This window comes from Somniosus microcephalus, chromosome 27 (assembly GCF_052327205.1).
Source record: "Somniosus microcephalus isolate GS21.2 chromosome 27, FLI_Smic_1.0, whole genome shotgun sequence".
NCBI classification, from domain to species: domain Eukaryota; kingdom Metazoa; phylum Chordata; class Chondrichthyes; order Squaliformes; family Somniosidae; genus Somniosus; species Somniosus microcephalus.
In genome coordinates, this window is record NC_141013.1 from 19,793,940 (window position 1) to 19,814,550 (window position 20,611).

Sequence of the window (20,611 nt, forward strand, 5' to 3'; positions counted from 1 at the left end):
ACAAGCATATGAGGGAGAAGGGAATAGAGGGTTCTGCTGATAGAGTTAGATGAGGAAAGACGGGAGGAGGCTCGAGTGGAGCATAAATGCCAGCATGAACTGGTTGGGCCGAATGGCCTGTTTCTGTACCGTATAGCCTATGTAATCCTATGTAAACAATTACTGCACATTATGAGTTCTTGTACATCCTATTAGTGAGGAAGCAATGCACTGCTGGCAAAAATAATCCTGTGAATTTTGAATAACAGTCACACAACAGAACATATCAGTTGTAATCATTCGACCAGAATCATAATCTAATAAATTGTTTTGCGACGGTAATGCTATAATATTTCCAAGAGATTTGAACAAGAAACTAGATCATCATTCATGGTCTGTATCCTAACTTCACTACATGATGTACCTCAATGTTACTTAACCAATAATTGGAGCATAGGACTCAACTTCCACAAGCTCAACAAACACACAAGTGATGCAAAACTAAATTATAGCTTGGGTCTATATTTTATACAAAGCCCACTTCTCAATAATAACCAACAGAAAGTCAAAACGAAATGAAAAGAAAATGGGGCCGATTTTCCTGTTCCTGAGCACGGGGCTGTTGGATTGCCTGGGTGCAGAAAATATAGGCAAATCAAGCAGGGAGGAGCACATGCACCCTAGAGAAGCCATTGCTTGAGACGCTTTGACTAGGATTCAATAGGCAAGAATGGAAACAAGCGAGGGCAGTCCCACTGAGCTGGACAAGAGGAGAATGGTGTAGTCGACCGTAAGGGGCTTATCACAGAGGTCAGGTTGAGAATACAAGTGAGAACCAGGCTGAATATAGAAAGTTCAGAGGAGAAGTGAAAAAGGAAATAAGAGGGGCAAAGATAGAGTATGAGAATAGACTGGCAGCTAACATAAAATATAATCCAAAAGTCTTCAAAATATTGGCCCAGAAATTCGGGTCTCCACGGGCGAGTACGCACAGGGTACTCACCCGTAGGCCCGATGGAAGTGCCGGTTTCCTGCATGCACTGCGCATGCGCGGGAAACCGGCACTTCCGTTCCTCTGAACAAAGAGGTTCAGAGGTCGAACGCGTGCGCGGGGGAGGCTGCGTGTGCGCATCAAACTTCGGGTTTTTTTTTGTTTTGTTTTTTTATACAGGCTTTCCCGGGAGGGTATGCCTGCAGAATTTAGAAATATAAAAAGCAGGCGTCAGGCCTGCTTTTTACAAGGTAAGTGGTGAATTAATTAAAATTAAAACATTTTTTCCACAGGCTTATTATTTTTAAATACTTTAAAGCAAGGTAAGTTTATTTTTAGCCCCGTTAGAATATAAAATTATTTTTTTCAAAAATTTAAATTATTGTTTAAAACAGTTATTTAATGTAATTTATAGTTTATTTAAAAAGTGATTTAAAAAAAAATTATTTGAAGGTTTAGTGCTATTTTGGGGCCGTAGTATTTATAAGTCTTGACAGCACTTCCTGTCAGACTTATGAATGGAGCATTCCCTGCTCCGATTGGCTGCCCATGGCCCACGTGATCCCAGGGGATGCATCGAACTAACTGCGCCCCTGGGATATGCAAGCACTGCGCACCGGCAGCTGGACCAGGCCCCGGATTGGAATTCCATGGGAGCCCACAGCTCAACGGCCGGCACGCTAGGTAAGTGCAGATCGGGGGCTTGCACCCGCGGGAAGCCCCCTACCCAAATTTCTGGGCCATTAAATGGGTAGCAAGAGGAGGGGTGGGACTGATTAGGGATCAAAAAGACCTACACATGGAGGCAGAGGGCATGGCTGAGGTACTAAATGAGTACTTTGCATCTGTCTTTACCAAGGGAGAAGATGCTGCCAAAGTCAGTGAAAGAGGAGGTAGTTGAGATACTGGATGGGCTAAAAATTGATAAAGGAGGTACTAGAAAGGCTGGCTGTACTTAAAGTAGATACGTCACCAGGAACGGATTGGATGCATCCTAGGCTGCTGAGGGAAGTAAAGGTGGAAATTGCGGAGGTACTGGCCATAATCTTCCTATCCTCCTTGGATACGGTGGGGTGGTGCCAGAGGACTGGAGAATTGTAAACGTTACACCCTTGTTCAAAAAAAGATGTGAGGATAAACCCAGCAACTAAGGCCAGTCAGTTTAACCTCGGTAGTGGAGAAGCTTTTAGAAACGATAATCCGAGATAAAATTAACAGTCACTTAGACAAGTGTGGATTAATTAAGGAAAGCCAGCACGGATTTGTTAAAGGCAAATCGTGTTTAACTAACTTGATTTAATTTATTGATGAGGTAACAGAGGGTTGATGAGGGCAATGCGGTTGATGTGTGGTGTATATGGACTTCCAAAAGGCGTTTGATAAAGTGCCACATAATAGACTTGTCAACAAAGTTGAAGCCCATGGAATAAAAGGGACAGTGGCAGCATGGATACAAAATTGGCTAAGTGACAGGAAACAGACAGTAGTGGTGAACAGTTGTTTTTCGGACTGGAGGAAGGTAAAAAGTGGTGTTCCCCAGGGGTCGGTACGAGGACCACTGTTTTTCTTGATATATATTAATGACTTGGACTTGGGTGTACAGGGCACTATTTCAAAATTTGCAGGTGACTCAAAACTTGGAAGTACAGGAAACTCTCGATTTACCGGCACCTAAATAACCAGAAATCTCTGTTAACCGGCAAAATTCAGGAGTAGGTTCAGGTAAGTTTCACTTCATATTAGTGGCAGTTCCTGGATCTGTGGCTGTGTAACTGGGGTTCGTGCAGTTGTTGCTAAGCAACAGGGACGCTTGGTCTGTGGCCGGAGTTCCTGCACATGTTGCTAAGCAACAGGGAAGCCTGGATTTGTTGCTGTGTACGGAGTTCTCGTACCTTTTAAACTATACCTCTCTGTAATCCGGACTTTTTGATAAACCGGCACCACGCCGGTCCCGTTGGTGCCGGATAATAAAGAGTTTCCTGTATAGTGAATAGTGAGGAAGATAGGGATAGACTTCAAGAGGACATAGACAGGCTGGTGGAATGGGTGGACACGTGGCAGATGAAATTTAACACAGAAAAGTGGAAGTGTACGTTTTGGTAGAAAGAATGAGGAGAGGGTACAATTCTAAACGGAGTGCAGGAACAGAGAGACCTGGGGATATATGTGCAGAAATCGTTGAAGGTGGCAGGGCAGGTTGAGAAAGCGGTTAAAAAAGCACACAGGATCCTGGGCTTCATAAATAGAGGCATAGAGTACAAAAGCAAGGAAGTTATGATGAACCTTCAAAAAATACTGGTTCAGCCACAACTGGAGTATTATGTCCAATTCTGGGCACCGCACTTTAGGAGGGATGTGAAAGCTTTAGCGAGGGTGCAGAAAAGATTTACAAGAATGGTTCGAGGGATGAGGAATTACAGTTACGTGGATAGATTGGAGAAGCTAGGGCTGTTCTCCTTAGAGCAGAGAAGATTGAGAGGAGATTTGATAGGGGTTCAAAATCATGAGGGGTCTAAACAGAGTAGATAGAGAGAAACTGTTCCCATTGCAGGAAGGGTCAAGAACCAGAGGACACAGATTGTCAGAAGATCCAAAGGCGACATGAGGAAAAACTTTTTTACGCAGCGAGTGGTTAGGCTCTGGAATGCACTGCCTGAAAGGGTGGTGGAGACAGATTCAATCACGGCTTTCAAAACCTGAAGGAAAATCTTTTGCAGGGCTACGGGAAAAGGGCAGGGAAGTGGAACTAGCTGAAGTGCTCTTGCAGAGAGCCGGCACGGGCTCGACGGGCCTAATGGCCTCCTACTGTGCTGTATCCATTCTTTGATTCTATGTGTTAAAGGCTGCAAAGAGGTCAAGGAAGGATAGTGTTCCAGTCACAGAGGACGCCATTTGTGACTTTAATTAGGGTTGTTTCAATGCTGTGGCAGAGCCAGAAACCTCATTGGAGATATTCAAGCATGGAGTTGCAGTAAAGATAGGCACGGATTTCAGGTGTGACAATACGTTCAAGAACTTTGGAGAGGAAAAGGAGGTTTCAATTTTCCGTTTATTAATTTAAACAGATGGAAAATCAGACAAGTTTGCTTACAGCCTTATGCTCTTCCCAACTTGATTCACTTCACCCAGGTGATCCAATAGCACTCAGTGCAAGCACAGGAAAATCTGCCCCCAGGTCTACCATTTCTTCAAGGAAAAAGGCGTCATGGGAAACAACCACTTTCCCACATAAATATGCCCCTTATAGTTAGTCTTTGTACCTTTAATAAACACAATTATAAATAATTACCCCATAATTATTTTTTAAAATTTAATGGCATGGTAACAACGGCCATTATGGGGATAGGGATTTAAAACCTCCTTTCAAGGGGCTAAAGTGGCGTTGACAAACAGCTGTCTCTACCACATTGTTCCCCTCCAAGGCACACACAATCCTGACTTAGAAGTATATCGCCGATCCTTCATCGTCGCTGGGTCAAAATCCTGGAACTCCCTCCCTAACAGCACTGTGGGAGGACCTTCACCACACAGACTGCAGCGGTTCACCAACACCTTCTCAAGGGCAACTAGGGATGGGCAATAAATGCTGGCCTTGCCAGCGATGCCCACATCCCATGAACGAAAAAAAAATTGTTTGGCCCCTGAACACCAGCAGGAAAGCTTCACACTTGTTTCCCCATTACAGGTGTCATGACTACAGTGGTCATCAAATGAAATGGTGGCAACAGGGACCTGCTCTTAACATTTAAGAAAATAATTTGATACTTGATACCTTTATAATTAAGTCAATGCTGTATTTCCAAAGCTATAATATAGGGGTAGTGATTGTAAATGGCACAATAGCAATCCTTTAAATACCCCTAAGAATGAAGTGGACCAACTCAACAAAATCTCAGCAAGTACAAGTACCTTCCATTCGATTTTAGAGCATTTTGCTAACTGAAGATAAAGGAAATGCAGCAGATCCTTACAAGTACTAGAGAGACAGGGAAAGGCAGTGGTTCTATTGACAACAAAAATACGTTAAAAAGAAATACAAGATTACTGGTGAAATCTGAATAGGTATCCTTTTATTTCTGCATTAGCTCATTGCGCAGTTATGTCTCTGCTTGCGGGAAACATAAAAAAGGCAAGTCAAGTACAGGAAACTTTGGATTATCCGGAGGTTAACTGTCCGGAATGCTCAAACCACCGGCAAAAATCAGGAGCCGTTTCGTTAGGTTTTTTTTCTTTTCATTGCTTTTTTCTCAACAGTCAAGCGCTGCAAGGTCTCGCTGAAGCTGTTGCTAAGCTACAGAGACACTTGCAAGGTACGGCCGACTGTTTAGAAGCTGTTAAACAACAGGGTTTGTTGCCAGATACGGAGCTCAAAATCTCCGTATGTTTCAACATTAGCGTTGGTGTGTCTGGCAGTTTTGAGGGAACGGCAACAGCTCGGTCCCGTCGGTGCCGGATAGCACAAAGTTTCCTGTATTGGGTTGCATGGGCAGCCAGCTACAGTACAAATCAAGAAAGGTTATATTGTTGCTATATAAAGCGTTGGTCCAACCCTCCATCTGTAGCACTCTGTGCAGTTCTTGTTACCTAATCATAGGAAGGACATTATTGCCCTCGAGATGGCACAGAGGTAAGCCACAAAAATGCTTCCAGCTCTCAGGGACAGATGAGGAAAGGTTACGCAAGTCAGCCTTGCCCTCTTTTTGGAAAATGAGCGACTCCAGGGTGACTCAACTGAGGTTTTCAAGATTATGAAGAGAATTCGCAAAGATGATCCAGACGAATTGCTCAACACCAAGGGCATCACAAGTAAAAAAGGGAAATCAAGCAGAGCTTTAAAAAACCAGGGTAATGGACTTGTTGAATAGGTTACCAAGAAAGGCCATTGAAGAAAGATTCAAGAGGCAACTAGATACGTTTCTGGAAAGGGTGCGAGTAAGTGGGGTTGAGATCAATCAGAAAGAGCAAGCTTCTTGGCCTTTGATCCTAAAGGTTCTTATGGAACCTCTACACAACATTAGGTTTAATTGTAACCAGTTGCTGCAGCTACAAACTACGGTCATTATTCATGCAAGAACGTGATAGGCCTATTCAATCGAGCAATCAGCCACGATCTATTCAATTGATCAGCCATGATCTCATTAAATGGCGGAACAGGCTCGAGGGGCCAAATGGCCGACTCCTGCTCCTATCTTCTATGTAATCAGGCTGAATTGAGCCCTTTCTCCATTTGACGTGCGCACACTGATTTTCCTAGCAAGGGATACATGGACAATGACGGGAATGTGAACATGTGGTGCTCGATTCTTTTCTCTGCAGCTCCAGAACCCTGAAACCCAACTGAAGCACTCCCAAAGATGTCCAGGCTGAGATTGCCCAAATCTGTGCCCAGCAGGGATCAAAACCGGAGTTCTTCCTAGTCTAGACGACTCGGTGCTTCATCACATAATGCACCGACCCATAGAACCATTAAGGAAAAGGGCGAAGTTAGCTAAACAGATGTCTAACTCTTAGACCCTGAATGTCATAACTTCTAGTTCAGAAATGCTTAGTTTCTAGGTTCTTTAAGGGATACTGAAATATCTATTTCTGTAACTGGATCAGTAATAAGAGCTTAGATATTTCTTTTGCTGAATCACAACATTTGAAATGCTATAGAACAGTTGGTTGAATGCCATTCAACACATACAAGCAAACACTGAAATGTTCTACTTTCACAATTGCTTCAACTGCGTGACCTTTTTTGAGCACACAATCGGCTGTGTAATAAAACAAACATCTTGCATTTCCTGGGCAGGTACAGTCACGTGCTCAATTGTACGCTACAAATGGGTCTTCCTGGCAGACAGTTTTAAATGAGTCCCAGAAATGTTACATTTTGCTTGTAGTCAGCCATGAAAAAAAAACTGTGTATCAGGAGCCCGGGTCCAGTTGAGGTCTCAAGCATTGTACAGGAAACTCTTTGGTATCCGGCACCGGGATGGTGCCGGTTGATTAAAAATTCCGATTGACGGAGAGGGTTATCTACCGAGGCTATTTTTAACAAACAAAAATTTAAAGATCAAGGAATGTGCAGTATACAGTAATTGGGTACTCCCGGCAGCGCGGGAGAGTCAGACTCCTGTTATTGAGGTGTTCGAACTTCCGACAGCGCCAAGAAGCCGAGTAGTGGCAGTTTGGAGAACTACCCCCACTGACTAACGTGGCCACCGCGGGAGACTCGGGCTCGGCAACATTTCCGGTTATTGAGGTGTTGTTTTCGGAGTGAGAATTTTGCCGGTTAATAGAGAATTCCGGATATTTAGGTGCCGTTTAAACAAGAGTTTCCTGTAAAAAGTTCAAGTAAAGGCAAAATGGTGGTCTCTTCATCTTCCAGAGCCTTTATTTCTTTATATCTTTTCCAAATTATGAAACCTAGGTGAAGTACTGATGGATGAACGGCGATACATGTCCAAGTCAGGATGATGTGTGACTTGGAGGGGAACTTGTAGGTGATGGTTCCCATGATGATGGCAAGTTTGCGATTGTAAAGCTTATAGATTATAGAAGGTAGACACGGAGATGCAAGGTGTTCCAGTTTTGAGGTATAGGATAAGAAGAGTTGGAGTGAAATGAGTGCAATGAGCTTTGATTTCAAGATATCGCGAATGGTACTCCCACCAGTACTCCAATGCATCAAATTAAAAATTCTCATCCTTACGCTTAAAGCTCTTCATGGCCTCACCCTCCCCATCACTGTAACCTTCATCAGCCCTACAACCCTTCCCCACAGAACTCTGGCGCAACCCCCACACCCCCCTGACCCCCCGATTCCACCAATGGTGGTTGTGCCTTCAGCTGTCTTAGGCTCGACGCTCTGAAATTCTCTTCCTAAATCTCCTCACCTCTCCTCCTTTAAGACCCGCCTCGTTGACCAAGCCTTTGCTCGCCTCTAATATCTCCTGTTTTGGCTCGGTATCCATTTTTGACTGATTACGCTTTTGTATAAAAAAAACTTTGAATTAAAGTTGATTGACTAGATCAACAACACCAGGGCACATCCACTTGTGAAATAGAAAGGAAACTGAATGCTACAGCCATGATTGATGCCATTTCAAGGGTGAAACTGCCATTAAACAAAGATGGTAAAACCTCTGCAATGATGCCCAAGTACAAATGACAGCACTGATGAAAAAACAGAGCTCATCAACTCACTTTTAGAGTTAGCTATTTGTCGATTATTCTCAATGGTTTACGGGGAACTTCATTTTGTTTCAAAGTGTACCACTGTAGTACAGTTAGCCTTCATTGCTGAGGAGGAGCACCACAGAAAAGATAATGGTGTCAGCACTGTCTACAACAGTCAGACTGCATCAATCTGAAAGCAAAGTCTCTGGACTGCCACCTTCCCAAGAACTCGAAGGGATCAGTGAAGTGGCTGCAATGTGAGGGAGCTGTGCGACCACATCGATAAATTTGAGAATTTTTTGAAGATGTAACTGGTAAAATAGATAAGGGAGAACCAGTGGATGTGGTGTATTTGGACTTTCAAAAGGCTTTCGATAAGGTCCCGCATAAGAGATTAGCGTGTAAAATTAAGGCACATGGGATTGGGGGCAAGGTATTGACTTGGATAGAGAACTGGCTGGCAGACAGGAAGCAAAGAGTTGGAATAAACGGCTCTTTTTCCGAGTGGCAGGCAGTGACTAGTGGGGTACCGCAGGGATCGGTCCTTAGACCCCAGCTATTCACAATATATATTAATGATCTGGACGAAGGAACTAGATGTAATATCTCCAAGTTTGCAGACGACACAAAGCTGGGTGGGCGTGTGTGCTGTGAGGAGGATGCCGAGAAACTCCAGTATGATTTGGACAGGTTGGGTGATTGGGCAGAAACATGGCAGATGCAATAGAACGTGGATAAGTGCGAGGTTATCCACTTTTGTGTCAAAAACAGGAAGGTAGATTATCTGAATGGCGATAGATTGGTAGAAGGGGAAGTACAACGAGACCTGGGTGTCCTTGTGCACCAGTCACTGAAAGTAAGCATGCAGGTGCAGCAGGCGGTTAAGAAGGCAAATGGTATGTTGGCCTTCGTAGCGAGAGGGTTTGAGTACAGGAACAAGGATGTCTTGCTTCAGTTGTACAGGGCCTTGGTGAGACCACACCTTGAGTATTGTGTGCAGTTTTGGTCGCCTTATCTGAGGAAGGATGTTCTTGCCATGGAAGGAGTGCAGCGAAGATTCACCAGACTGATACCTGGGATGGCAGGAATGACGTATGAGGAGAGATTGGGTCAATTGGGCTTGTACTCGCTGGAGTTTAGAAGAATGAGAGGGGATCTCATCGAAACTTATAAAATTCTAACAGGACTGGACAGACTAGATGCTGGAAGGATGTTCCCGATGGTCGGGGAGTCCAGAACCAGGGGTCACAGTCTAAGGATAAGGGGTAAGCCATTTAGGACTGAGATGAGGAGGAATTTCTTCACCCAGAGAGTGGTGACCTGTGGAATTCTCTGCCAAAGGCGGCAGTAGAGGCCAATTCATTAAATATATTCAAGAAGGAGTTGGATATATTTCTTAAGGCTAAAGGGATCAAGGGATATGGAGAGAAGGCAGGGACAGGGTACTGAATTTGGATGATCAGCCATGATCTCATTGAATGGCGGAGCAGGCTCGAGGGGCCGAATGGCCTACTCCTATCTTCTATGTTTCTATGAGAACGTATTCCAAAGTTTACAAAATCAACAGTTTTAAAATAACTTTCAAACAACAACTTGTGTCAAGTCAGTTTCAAAAACAATACACTACCTCATTTCTAAAAACAGATGCCAATTAAAATGAATATTAAATATTTCACTCTTAAGTACCCAATTTAACAGTACAAAGTGCTCTCTAATTCATTTTAAGTCAAAAATATCATTGCAACTTAAAGGAAAATCACAAAGTGTGGCATCAAGGAGCCCTAGCAAAACTGAAGTCAATGAGAATCAAGGGGAAAACGCTCCATTGGTTGGAATCATACCTAGCACAAAGGAAGTTGGCTGTGGTTGTTGGAGGTCATTCATCTCAATCACATGGCATCACTGCAGGAGTTCCTCAGGGCAGTGTCCTAGGCCCAACCATCTTCAGCTGTTTCATCAATGACCTTCCCTCCATCATAGGGTCAGAAGTGGGGATGTTCACTGATGATTGCACACTGTTCAGCACCATTCGAGACTTGTCAGATACTGACGCAGTCCGTGTCCATATGCAGCAAGACCTGGACAACATTCAGACTTGGGCTGACAAGTGGCAAGTAACATTCGCACCACACAAGTGCCAGGGAATGACCATCTCCAACAAGCGAGGCTCTAACCATCTCCCCATGACATTCGATGGCATTACCATCGCTGAATCCCCCACTATCAACATCCTGGGGGTTACCATTGATCAGAAACTGAACTGGACCAGCCATATAAATACTGTGGCTACACGAGCAGGCCAGAGGCTGGGAATTCTGCGGCGAATGTCTCATCTCCTGACTCCCCAAAGCCTTTCCACCATCTACAAGGCACAAATCAGGAGTGTGATGGAATACTCTCCACTTGCCTGGATGAGTGCAGCTCCAACAACACTCAAGAAGCTCGACACCATTCAGGATAAAGCAGCCTGCTTGATTGGCACTCCATCCACCACCTTCAACATTCACTCCCTCCACCACCGGCGCACTGTGGCTGCAAGATGCACTGCAGCAACTCGCCAAAGCTCCTTCAACAGCACCTTCCAAACCCGCGACCTCTACCACTTAGAAGGACAAGGGCAGCAGACGCATGGGAACATCACCACCTACAAGTTCCCCTCCAAGCCACACACCATCCTGACTTGGACCTGTATCGCCGTTCCTTCACTGTCGCTGGGCCAAAATCCTGGAACTCCCTTCCTAACAGCATTGTGGGTGTACCTACACCATATGGACTGCAGCAGTTCAAGGCGGCGGCTCACCACCATCTTCGCAAGGACAATTAGGGATGGGCACTAAATGCAGGCCTAGCCAGCGATGCCCACATCCCATCAATGAATTAAAAAAAGATAAAAGCGCCAATATATTCTAACTGCAAAAAAAGGAGCATAACTGAATATGTCAGTTTATAAAACCCTTGTAACTACTTTTGTTAGTGAGACTACATCTCCATTTGGAAGATAGTCAGAATATTTACCATGCAAATCCAGCATGGTTATCCATGTCACTGGCGTTATATCAGTACAATTTCAGCACCACAGCAGTGAAAACCACCGAACTGGAGACACACGACTCCAGTAACACAAGATGCCATGATGTCATTGCACTGCCATCTGTCCTGTTCTTTAGCACAGCTAGATTCTATTGATCTGCTGCAAGAGAATATGTAGCAGGCTTCACTGTAGATGGCAGACATTTTAGATATTTGTGTAAACATAATTAGCGACAATATCGCCTTTAGATCAGTTACACTACATAAGCTTGTGCCCAAGCTGGTTTTAGCTTTGCATTGAAGCAAACTGTATAATGTAACTTGCGAGTGAAATAGGTCACATCAAAGCATAACTGTCGCTCATGCAAGGCAAAGGGTTAAAAAAAAACTTTTCCAACCTTCCGCATCAGCTCTTTGCAAATGTTAAACTTTAACCAGTCTTTTAACATCTGTGAATAGCTTGCTTGCCTAAAAAGTTAATGCTCAACCAGCAGTATAACTCAGCACTGCCATCTCAACATTACCCTAAGCCGGTACCAAGCTGCAGAATAAGAGCACCATTTTAAATAACTATGGAGGGATGGGTTAAAAAGAGAGAGGAGGGGAACGGCAGGAACACTAAGGGGGCGATTTTGGCAATGGGGCCGTGTTGGAGGCGGGACTGCTGCTTGTCGGGTTTTAGTCCCGCCTCCATCGACTTCTGGCCAGCCCACGCTATTTTCCCTTGATTGACCTTGTTAAGCCTGCCCAGCGGGCTTAGCAGGCCAATTAAGGGGAAGCCGGTTATAGAGAACGTCAGCGTACGACAGAAGCTGTCAAACACTGACATTCTATGTTGTTTGATGAGTCCTTGTATTCAAGACTCATCAAACCTCTTGTGAGCAGAAATTAGATGGTTGTTGCATTGGAGAATGTAGCCGCCATCTGTCATCTCTGCCATTGAGATGCCGGAGTCTCCGCATCCCCAACTGTTGAAGCCTGCAGGAAGAAACAAAGGTAAGTAAACATTTTCTATTACTTTTCACTCATCTCACATACTCACCTCTCCACACTTGCACCCATCACTTCCCTCCACAGCGCACTTTTGCACCCCGCAGACCCTCTGCTCACCTCGGTGACCCTGGCGGGGTTTCCCGACATTGGGGAGCCCGTGCCTCAACTGGAAAAATGGGGATAATCCTCTTAACTGCCTGTTAACTATCTGTTAACAGGCAGTTAAGTGGCTGTAATCTCCTTACCGCCTCCAGGAGACGGGACTCGGCACGGGTCGGCTACCCGCCTCCTGGGAAGATGGCACAGAGGCGGGTTGGGGGCGGGATGGGCACCCACCCCCAGATTCTGCCATTTTCCCGGCAGTCCTGCCTCCCCAGGGCTGGCAAGATCGCGCCCCAAGATAGAAAGGCAAAAATATTATGGGAGGGGAAACTACTAAAGTTTGTAAAATTGGTCAATTGTAACTGCAGTTTACTACACGGTGATGCTGAAATATTCGATGGTTTGTACAAAACAGCATGATAGTTTTTTCACCCAAAACAAAATGTCAGCTCACAGTGTTCTCATAATCTGAGCATTCAAAACAGAGCTGAAGGAGTTCCTGAGATTGGCCAACATAACTGTATAGAGAACATAGCTGGGTGACTGTGGGATGAGTCACTCAGCCACTGCGGTCGTTTAGAACTAGATCATAGAATCATCAGCCCATCATGCCTGTGCCGGCTCTTTGATAGACCTATCCAATTAGTCCCACTCTTCCCCACGGCCCTGCAAATGTTTCCTTTCCAAGTATATCTCCAATTCCCCTTTGAAAGTTACTACTGAAACTGCTTCCTCCACCCTTTCAGGCAGCGCATTCCAGATCACAGCAACACGCTGTGTAAAAACAAATTCTCCTCCTCTCCCCTCTGACTGATTCCTTCAGAGGTCGTAGAGGAATTTCTCAGTTGATCTCGGATTTTTCCAAGTTTTTTTTTTAATGCCTTTCACAGGGGATTGCATGGTTGATAGGTGGCGGGAGGGGAGGTGGCTGGGGTGCAGAAGTTACACTATGGCAATATAGGACAGGCACGATGGACCAGCTGGTTTTTCACGTCTTTTTTCACATTCGTATAAAGCATCAAATAGTTTTTTCTATGTATTATACTGTAGCGATTCGTGTGCATCGCCACTAAATAATTGAGTTTGACTTTGAGGAACTATAAATAAGTTGTTTATTTACAGGAACAGGTTAAATACAACAGGCAAGGTAGCAGGTAAGATGGCTGACTGTAGGAGCACCGTGGTGTAGGTCTTTCCCCAGCGGGGACGCCACGAGGACTGAGTTCACAGTCCTGTGGAGAGCGTGATGACGTCATCGCGTTTGTGTTGTGACATCATCACGTTGTTCACGTTTCCCGTGCTTAGGGCGTCACGTGATGCGCGTCGTTGCGTCGCTGGCCATTGAGGCCAAAGTCACGAGCGCGGGAGCTGGAGGCCAGGCTGAGCCGGTGCTTGCCGCGGGAGTGGAAGATCGTGTCGCTCCCGTCGGCTGGCCGGGCTGTGCCGGCGGCCGTCGCCAAGTCAGCCGGCCGCCGCCGCACGTACGTCACGTGGTATGTGACGTGACATCAGCGCGCTAGGGCGCGTCTTAAAGGGGCAACGGCCCAAACAGGTAAGTTATACATACAGTAAGGTAAGTTAAAGGGAATTATGTATCTCAATGTAAGGGACAACCGGTGGTACCGCCACAACATAATATTTACAGAAACAGGCCATGCGGCCCAACAGGTCCATGCCAGTGTTTATGCTCCACACGAACCTCCTCCCACCCCTCTTCATCTAACCCCATCAACATAACCTTCTATTCCTTTCTCCCTCATGTACTTATCAAGCTTCCCCTTAAATGCATCTGTGCTATTCGCCTCAACCACTCCCTGTGGTAGCGAGTTCCACATTCTCACCACTCTCCGAGTAAAGAAGTTGCTCCCGTGTTCCCTATTGGATTTATTAGTGACAATCGTATATTGATGACCCCCGTGTTACAAAAAAAAGTTTAAAAAACTCGAGAATGAGTACAGCTATTCCCAATTATTCAAAGGAAAGAGAATTTTATATAATGAACAAACCAAATGGCACAACACACGAGTGGCAAATTCCCAAAGAACTCAGTTTCTCCCTCCACAGATGCTGCCTGACCTACTGAGTGTTTGCAGCATTTTCTGTTTTTATTACAGGAGTGACAAACTCCTGATTGTGATGATTTAACTGCAAAATTACAGGGGCTAGAACACTCGGGATGGTTGGGTCACCCTTCAACAGCAGGCCACACACTGGCCTGTTTATACAGGCCACACACTGGCCTGTTTATACAGGCCGGACAGGCGTTTGAGCAGTGCAGCCATTAACTCAAAGACTCAGCTTTTATTGGCTGACCAATTAACTTACTGATTGCGCTCGTCAGCTCCACGAGTTGTATAAATTTGGTGTCATACGCAGACTTGAGTCCATCTCATTTTATAGAACACGAGGACTGAGAAAGAGCAGCAATCTCATTCCTTAGAAGATCTACCTTTTACTGAGCGCACCTTCAGTCAGTGTGGAACAGCGCCCAGCAGACTCTGGTAATGATAGGTCTGGTGCGCTGCGCTACTTTAACACATTGCTGGGGCTGAGAGTCCTGGTATCACACCAGTCGCAGAGTGGCTTTTATTGGGTAAATAACTAAAAACATTTGATAATTTAATCGAGAAGTAAGGAATCGCAGGAAGGGAAGCATGCCCCACCAAAAATATGATTTAAACTACACATTTAATTGAGCCAGCTAACTTTAATTCACCGCTTCACTCCCACTCTGATCTCTCTGTCCTCGGGCTATTGCATTGTTCCAATGAAGCTCAACGTAAGCTCGAGGAACAGCACCTCCTCTTTCGATTGGGCACTTTGCAGTCTGCCGGACTCAACATTGAGTTCAACAATTTCAGATAATTATCCCTGCCCCCATTTTTCATGCAGTATGATTTTTGTAATTCCCATTTGCAACATTTTATCTTTCCTGCCTCTTACAAAAGTACAGGATGTGCTTTCTACCACCCCACCACCCCCCCGGCTTAATATCGGTTACATCGCCAGCTTTTTCCAGTTCTGATGAAGGGTCCCAGACCTGAAACGTTAACTCTGTTTCTCTCTTCACGGATGCTGCCTGGCCTGCTGAGTGTTTCCAGCATTTTCTGTTGTTATTTCAGATTTCCAGCATCCGCAGTATTTTGCAATTCTATAAGTTAGCAGTATTTTCAGCCGCACAATGCTTAAGTATAAACCCCAACGTGAGCATTCCCTGATATAATTGGGCCTTTTAAAATTAGGAATGCATTTAAAACAACAACAACATCCTCTTTGTAATATGCCGTCCACGACAAGTTGGCTTACTGGCAGGTCCCAATGGTATTATTACAAAAGCAATGTACTGCGAATGCTGGAAATCTGAACTAAAAACAGAAAATGCTGGAAATACTCAGCAGGTCAGTCAGCAGCTGTGGAGAGAGAAACACAACATTTGCTAATTTAAAATCGAGGAGCAAGGAATCTTTCTCCCCAGATGCTGCCTGACCTACCGAGTTATTTCCAATGGTGTTATTGTTATACAGTCCGCTCCTGATAATTCAAAGTCATTTCTTGTGCTAAAACAATATCGAATTATCCAATGACATTGGAAAGAAGGAATTTAGTGCTTAGCGACTTTGAATTAAGAGAAGTAGATTGTAGTTACTTAATGATTATATTGGCTAAGTTGCTTTCAGGTAATCCATGCATTATCACTTAAATCTGCTGCGATTACATTACCTCAAGGAGGCTCTGTCTACATGCCAACATAAGAATTAGGAGCGGGAGAAGGCCAATCGGCCCCTCGAGCCTGCTCCGCCATTCAATAAGATCATGGCTGATCCAATCTTGGCCTCAACTCCACTTTCCCGCTCTCTCCCCATACCCCTCAGCTCCCTTGCAGTTCAAATGTCTGTCAATCTCCTCCTTGCATATATTCAATGACTCCGCCTCCACAGCTCTCTGGGGTAGGGACCCTCAGAGAAGAAATTCCATGCAGCAAATGCACAGAACTCATTGGTTGATGTCAGGCAGGACACCAACCAAGAAAAGGCAAAACGCTACCAAACCCCATTCCCTCAAACTAGACCTTTTTAGATATAAATATTTTTTAACTATTAATACTCAACGGTAATTACATCTCTGGGTCCAGGCGACAGTTATAATAGTTAACTGAACCCAGAGATCAGTTGCTCCCCATTATCCATAATACACTCTGGCCCCTGATAATCAGCTGCAGACTATCTCGAAATAGAACTGCAGCAACAAGACACTAATTATTAATCCTCTTGTGTGAAATGTTATCATGAATCCAGTGAAGGGAGCCCACACACAAAACCTAGCACAAACAAAAGTCCAAACACAAAATAAAACTCCGTTTAAAGCTTTCAAATTATTTATGACAAGAGTTGATTTAAGGTAGTAATTTAGTCAATGATGATGGTTATATACCACTTGAACTCTTTAAGTCAGGGTTTATGGGCCGAGGGCTACTCATTAGCAACATAAAATAGGCATTAAAATGATCCATGTTAAATGCAGCCAACAAAAGTCATGGTTTATTTGGTAACAATGGGAATTTGCTCGTGAGGAGCATGAACACCGGCACATGTGTAGACCTCAGGTAAGAACCGGATTGGGCTCAGTTGAAAAGCCGATCGACACTCACTACCTAGGCTCATACATGTTACTTGCACACGATACCAGAAGGCAGACAGCGCCCGTGCAACTGTGCTCCCGCCACAGCCAGTGCTGTCATGGAAAGAAAGAAAGACTTGCATTTATATAGCGCCTTTCACCACCTCAGGACGTGCCAATTAAGTACTTTTTGAAGTGTAGTCACTGTTGTAATGTGGGAAACGCAGCAGCCAACTTGCGCACAGCAAGCTCCCTCAAACAGTAATGCGAAAACCACCAGATCATCTGTTTTAGTGATGTTGGTTGAGGGATAAATATTGGCCAGGACACCGGGGAGAACTTGAGTGAATTATCCATCAGTGAAAGCAATCTGACTTTTTGTATCCCAGTCCCCCCAACCCCAAAAAAAAACCACACACACTGGAATGGGCAACACAGAACAAACTTTTTCATTTCATGAAAGCAAAAGATGACTTAGCTGCCTCAACACTTTACAGTTCTTCCTGCGAAGAACCATTTTGTTTTAGCTAATAGACTGGGCTCAGAGTTCAACTCAGCCTCTTTCGCTCAACAATTAACCTTGAACCTAAGGGGTTTTAATGCCAATAACCAATTTGTCAGGAGAAACGGCAGCAGTAATTAATTTTATCTCTCGCGATATGCCATTTTTGTTCATTTTAAGTCGCATTGGCTCTCGTGTTAAGAACCTCCACTCAATGAAGAACTCCGCACAGAAAAATATTCTAATCCTCAAGGCAGCTGGCCCCAGAATGTCATCTCAGCCTAGATCTACGGTAACCATATAATAATTCAAATGTACTACAGGTACTGTCATTGTTCCTTGGTTCAGGTCCAATTTCTAATCTATCCTGTGTTAGTTTATCTCAGGTTAGGGTACAGGTGCTACAACTGGCCTCAGTAAACTTTTGCTTGGGAGAGGGGAGGAAGATGAGAAGTTAGCTAGGACCACCCTCCGAATCAGTGATCTCTGCCAGAAAATGTGCATATGTGGACGTCCAGTGAGAACAAGGCTAGTCTTAACTGCGATGCCACCCCCACCCCCTCCTCATCTCAAATATCGTGCCAATAGTCATTGTCTAGTTATTATATCTTGGTGAGGCTTTCGATGCCTTTAGAACTGTCCGCCAGCACATCAACAACATCTTCAGACAAAGGGCATTAAAGAGAAAAACTTCAATGGAACCAAAATCAATAGCTAGACACCAAGTTTGATTCCGCAACACATTTGAAAACATGATTGAAAAGGTTATCTCATCATGCCTTACTCACTTAACTCCTCCAATAGTGCACTGGTGGAACAACATTGACAAGGACAATTGACAAGGAACTGCCAGAAGCTGGAGGGCATGCACGGGGGGCGGGGTTGCACCCGCTGGCGTAGGGTCAGGCTGGGGATACCCCAGGAGCTCTGGGTGGGGGTGCCCCAGGGACTCGGGGTCAGGGTGGGGATGCCCCGGGGGGTCAGGCTCAGGGAAAAATGCCCTGGAGGGGGGTCAGGGAAAAAAGCCTCGGAGGGGGATCAGGGTCAGGGGAAAATGTCCCGGAGGGGGTCAGGGTGGGAAAGGATGCCTCGGAGTAAGAGTGGGGATGCCCCAGGGGGTCGGGTGGGAGTACCCCGAGGTGGTCAGGGTGGTGAAGAATGCCTCCGGGTCAGAGTGGGGATGCCCCAGGAGTTCGAGGGTCGGGAAGGATGCCCTGGGAGCATCAGGGTGGGGAAGATGGTCAGGGATGCCCTAGGTCAGGGCGGGGATATTGTGGGGTCAGGGTGAAGGATGCCCCAAGGAGTAAGGGTGAGGAAGGATGCCCTGGATGAGAGTGGTGATGCTCCAGGGGCGTCGGTGGGGATGATGATCAGGGATGCCCTGGGTCAAGGTCAGGGTGGGGATGGGGATGATGGTGGGAGTGTCCCCGGGAGTCAGGGTGGGGATGTCCTGGGGTCAGGGTGGGAGTTATGGGAAGGGTGGGGGTGGGGATACCCTGGTGTCAGGGTCAGAGTGGGGATGTCGTGGGGTCAGAGTTATGGTGGGGTGGGTTACCCTGGGGTTAGGGTCAGGGTTGGGGGGGGGTCAAGGGGGGTTGGGGGGGGGTCAAGGGGGGTTGGGGGGGGTTGGGTGGGAGGGGGCTGGGTGGGGGGGTTGGGTGGGAGGGGGCAGGGTGGGGGGGTTGGGTGGGAGGGGGCAGGGTGGGGGGGTTGGGTGGGAGGGGGCAGGGTGGGGGGGGTGGGAGGGGGGGTTGGGGGTTTGGGGGGGGTTGGGAGGGGCAGGGTGGGGGGGGTCAGGGTGGGTGTCAGGTTGGGTTTGGGGGGGGGTCAGGTTGGGTTGGGTTGGGGGGGGTCAGGTTGGGTTGGGGGGGTCAGATTGGGTTGGGGGGGGTCAGGTTGGGTTGGGGGGGGGTCAGGTTGGGTTGGGGGGGGGTCAGGTTGGGTTGGGGGGGGGGTCAGGTTGGGTTGGGTCAGGTTGGGGTTGGGGTTGGGTCAGGGTCAGGTTGGGGTGGGGGGGGTCAGGTTGGGTTGGGGGGGGGGTCAGGTTGGGTTGGGGGGGGGGTCAGGTTGGGTTGGGGGGGGGGTCAGGTTGGGTTGGGGGGGGGGTCAGGTGGGGGGGTCAGGTGGGGGGGTCAGGTTGGGTCGGGGGGGGGTCGGGTTGGGGGGGGGGTCAGGTTGGGTTGGGGGGGGTCGGTTGGGTTGGGGGGGGTTGGGTTGGGGGGGGGGTCAGGTTGGGTGGGGGGGGGGTCAGGTTGGGTTGGGGGGGGGGTCAGGTTGGGTTGGGTTGGGGGGGGGGTCAGGTTGGGTTGGGGGGGGGTCAGGTTGGGTTGGGGGGGGTGGGGTCAGGTTGGGTCAGGGTGGGTTTGGGGGGGGGGGGTCAGGGTGGGTTTGGGGGGGGGTCAGGGTGGGTTTGGGGGGGGGGGGTCAGGGTGGGTTTGGGGGTCTGGGTCAGGGTGGGGTTGGGGGTCTGGGTCAGGGTGGGGTGGGTTACCCTGGGGTTAGGGTCTGGGTCAGGGTGGGGTGGGTTACCCTGGGGTTAGGGTCTGGGTCAGGGTGGGGTGGGTTACCCTGGGGTTAGGGTCTGGGTCAGGGTGGGGTGGGTTACCCTGGGGTCTGGGTCAGGGTGGGGATACCCTAGGGTTAGGATCAGGGTTGGGTGGGTTACCCTGGGGTCAGGGTGGGGTGGGTTACCCTAGGGTCAGGGTGGGGTGGGTTACCCTGGGGTGAGGGTGCCTGGGGTGGGGATGGGGTGAGGTTAGGGTCTGGGTCAGGGGATGGGTCAGGGTGGGGTTGGGGAGGCCGCCCAGGCCCTCAGTCGACCCCTGGCCCAGGGCCCACGCTCCCCCGCCTCCCACACGCGGCCACCGGACTTACCGAGACTCCGTAGCGCAGGGCGAGGCCTCGCAGGCTGTCGCTGGGGCTGACCCGGTGCTGGATGTATTTCTCGGCCAGCGGGGCCGACACGCTGGCCGTGCTGCCGTACGAGCGCGTCTTGGTGCGGGCCAAGCTCTGCGACAGCTCGGCCTCCGACTCGGACTCGTCACCTCCCGCACCGGCCGGCGGCGCCTCGGCCATCATCCCGCGGGGGAGGGAGTCCGGCAGGGAAAGGCCCAGTCCGGGGGTCGAGGCAGGGGAGAAGCGGCCGGGCCAGGAGCAGGCGAGCTTGGGCTGCGGCTCCCTCAGCACCAGCCGCCGAATGACAGGAGGAGCCTCCCGGCGGCCGCAGCCAAGCC

General features: G+C 47.5%; 1 protein-coding gene across 1 annotated transcript in view; it reads right to left on the reverse strand.

Annotated features, from left to right (window-relative positions):
- lysmd2 (LysM, putative peptidoglycan-binding, domain containing 2) overlaps positions 1–20,456 on the reverse strand; it is a 61,631-nt gene extending 41,175 nt beyond the window's left edge. Inside the window, exon 1 of the mRNA XM_085968642.1 lies at positions 20,253–20,456. Within this exon, the coding sequence (XP_085824768.1) occupies positions 20,253–20,456 (204 nt within the window). The remainder of the gene's footprint in view (positions 1–20,252) is intronic.
- Positions 20,457–20,611: the final 155 nt, after the last annotated feature.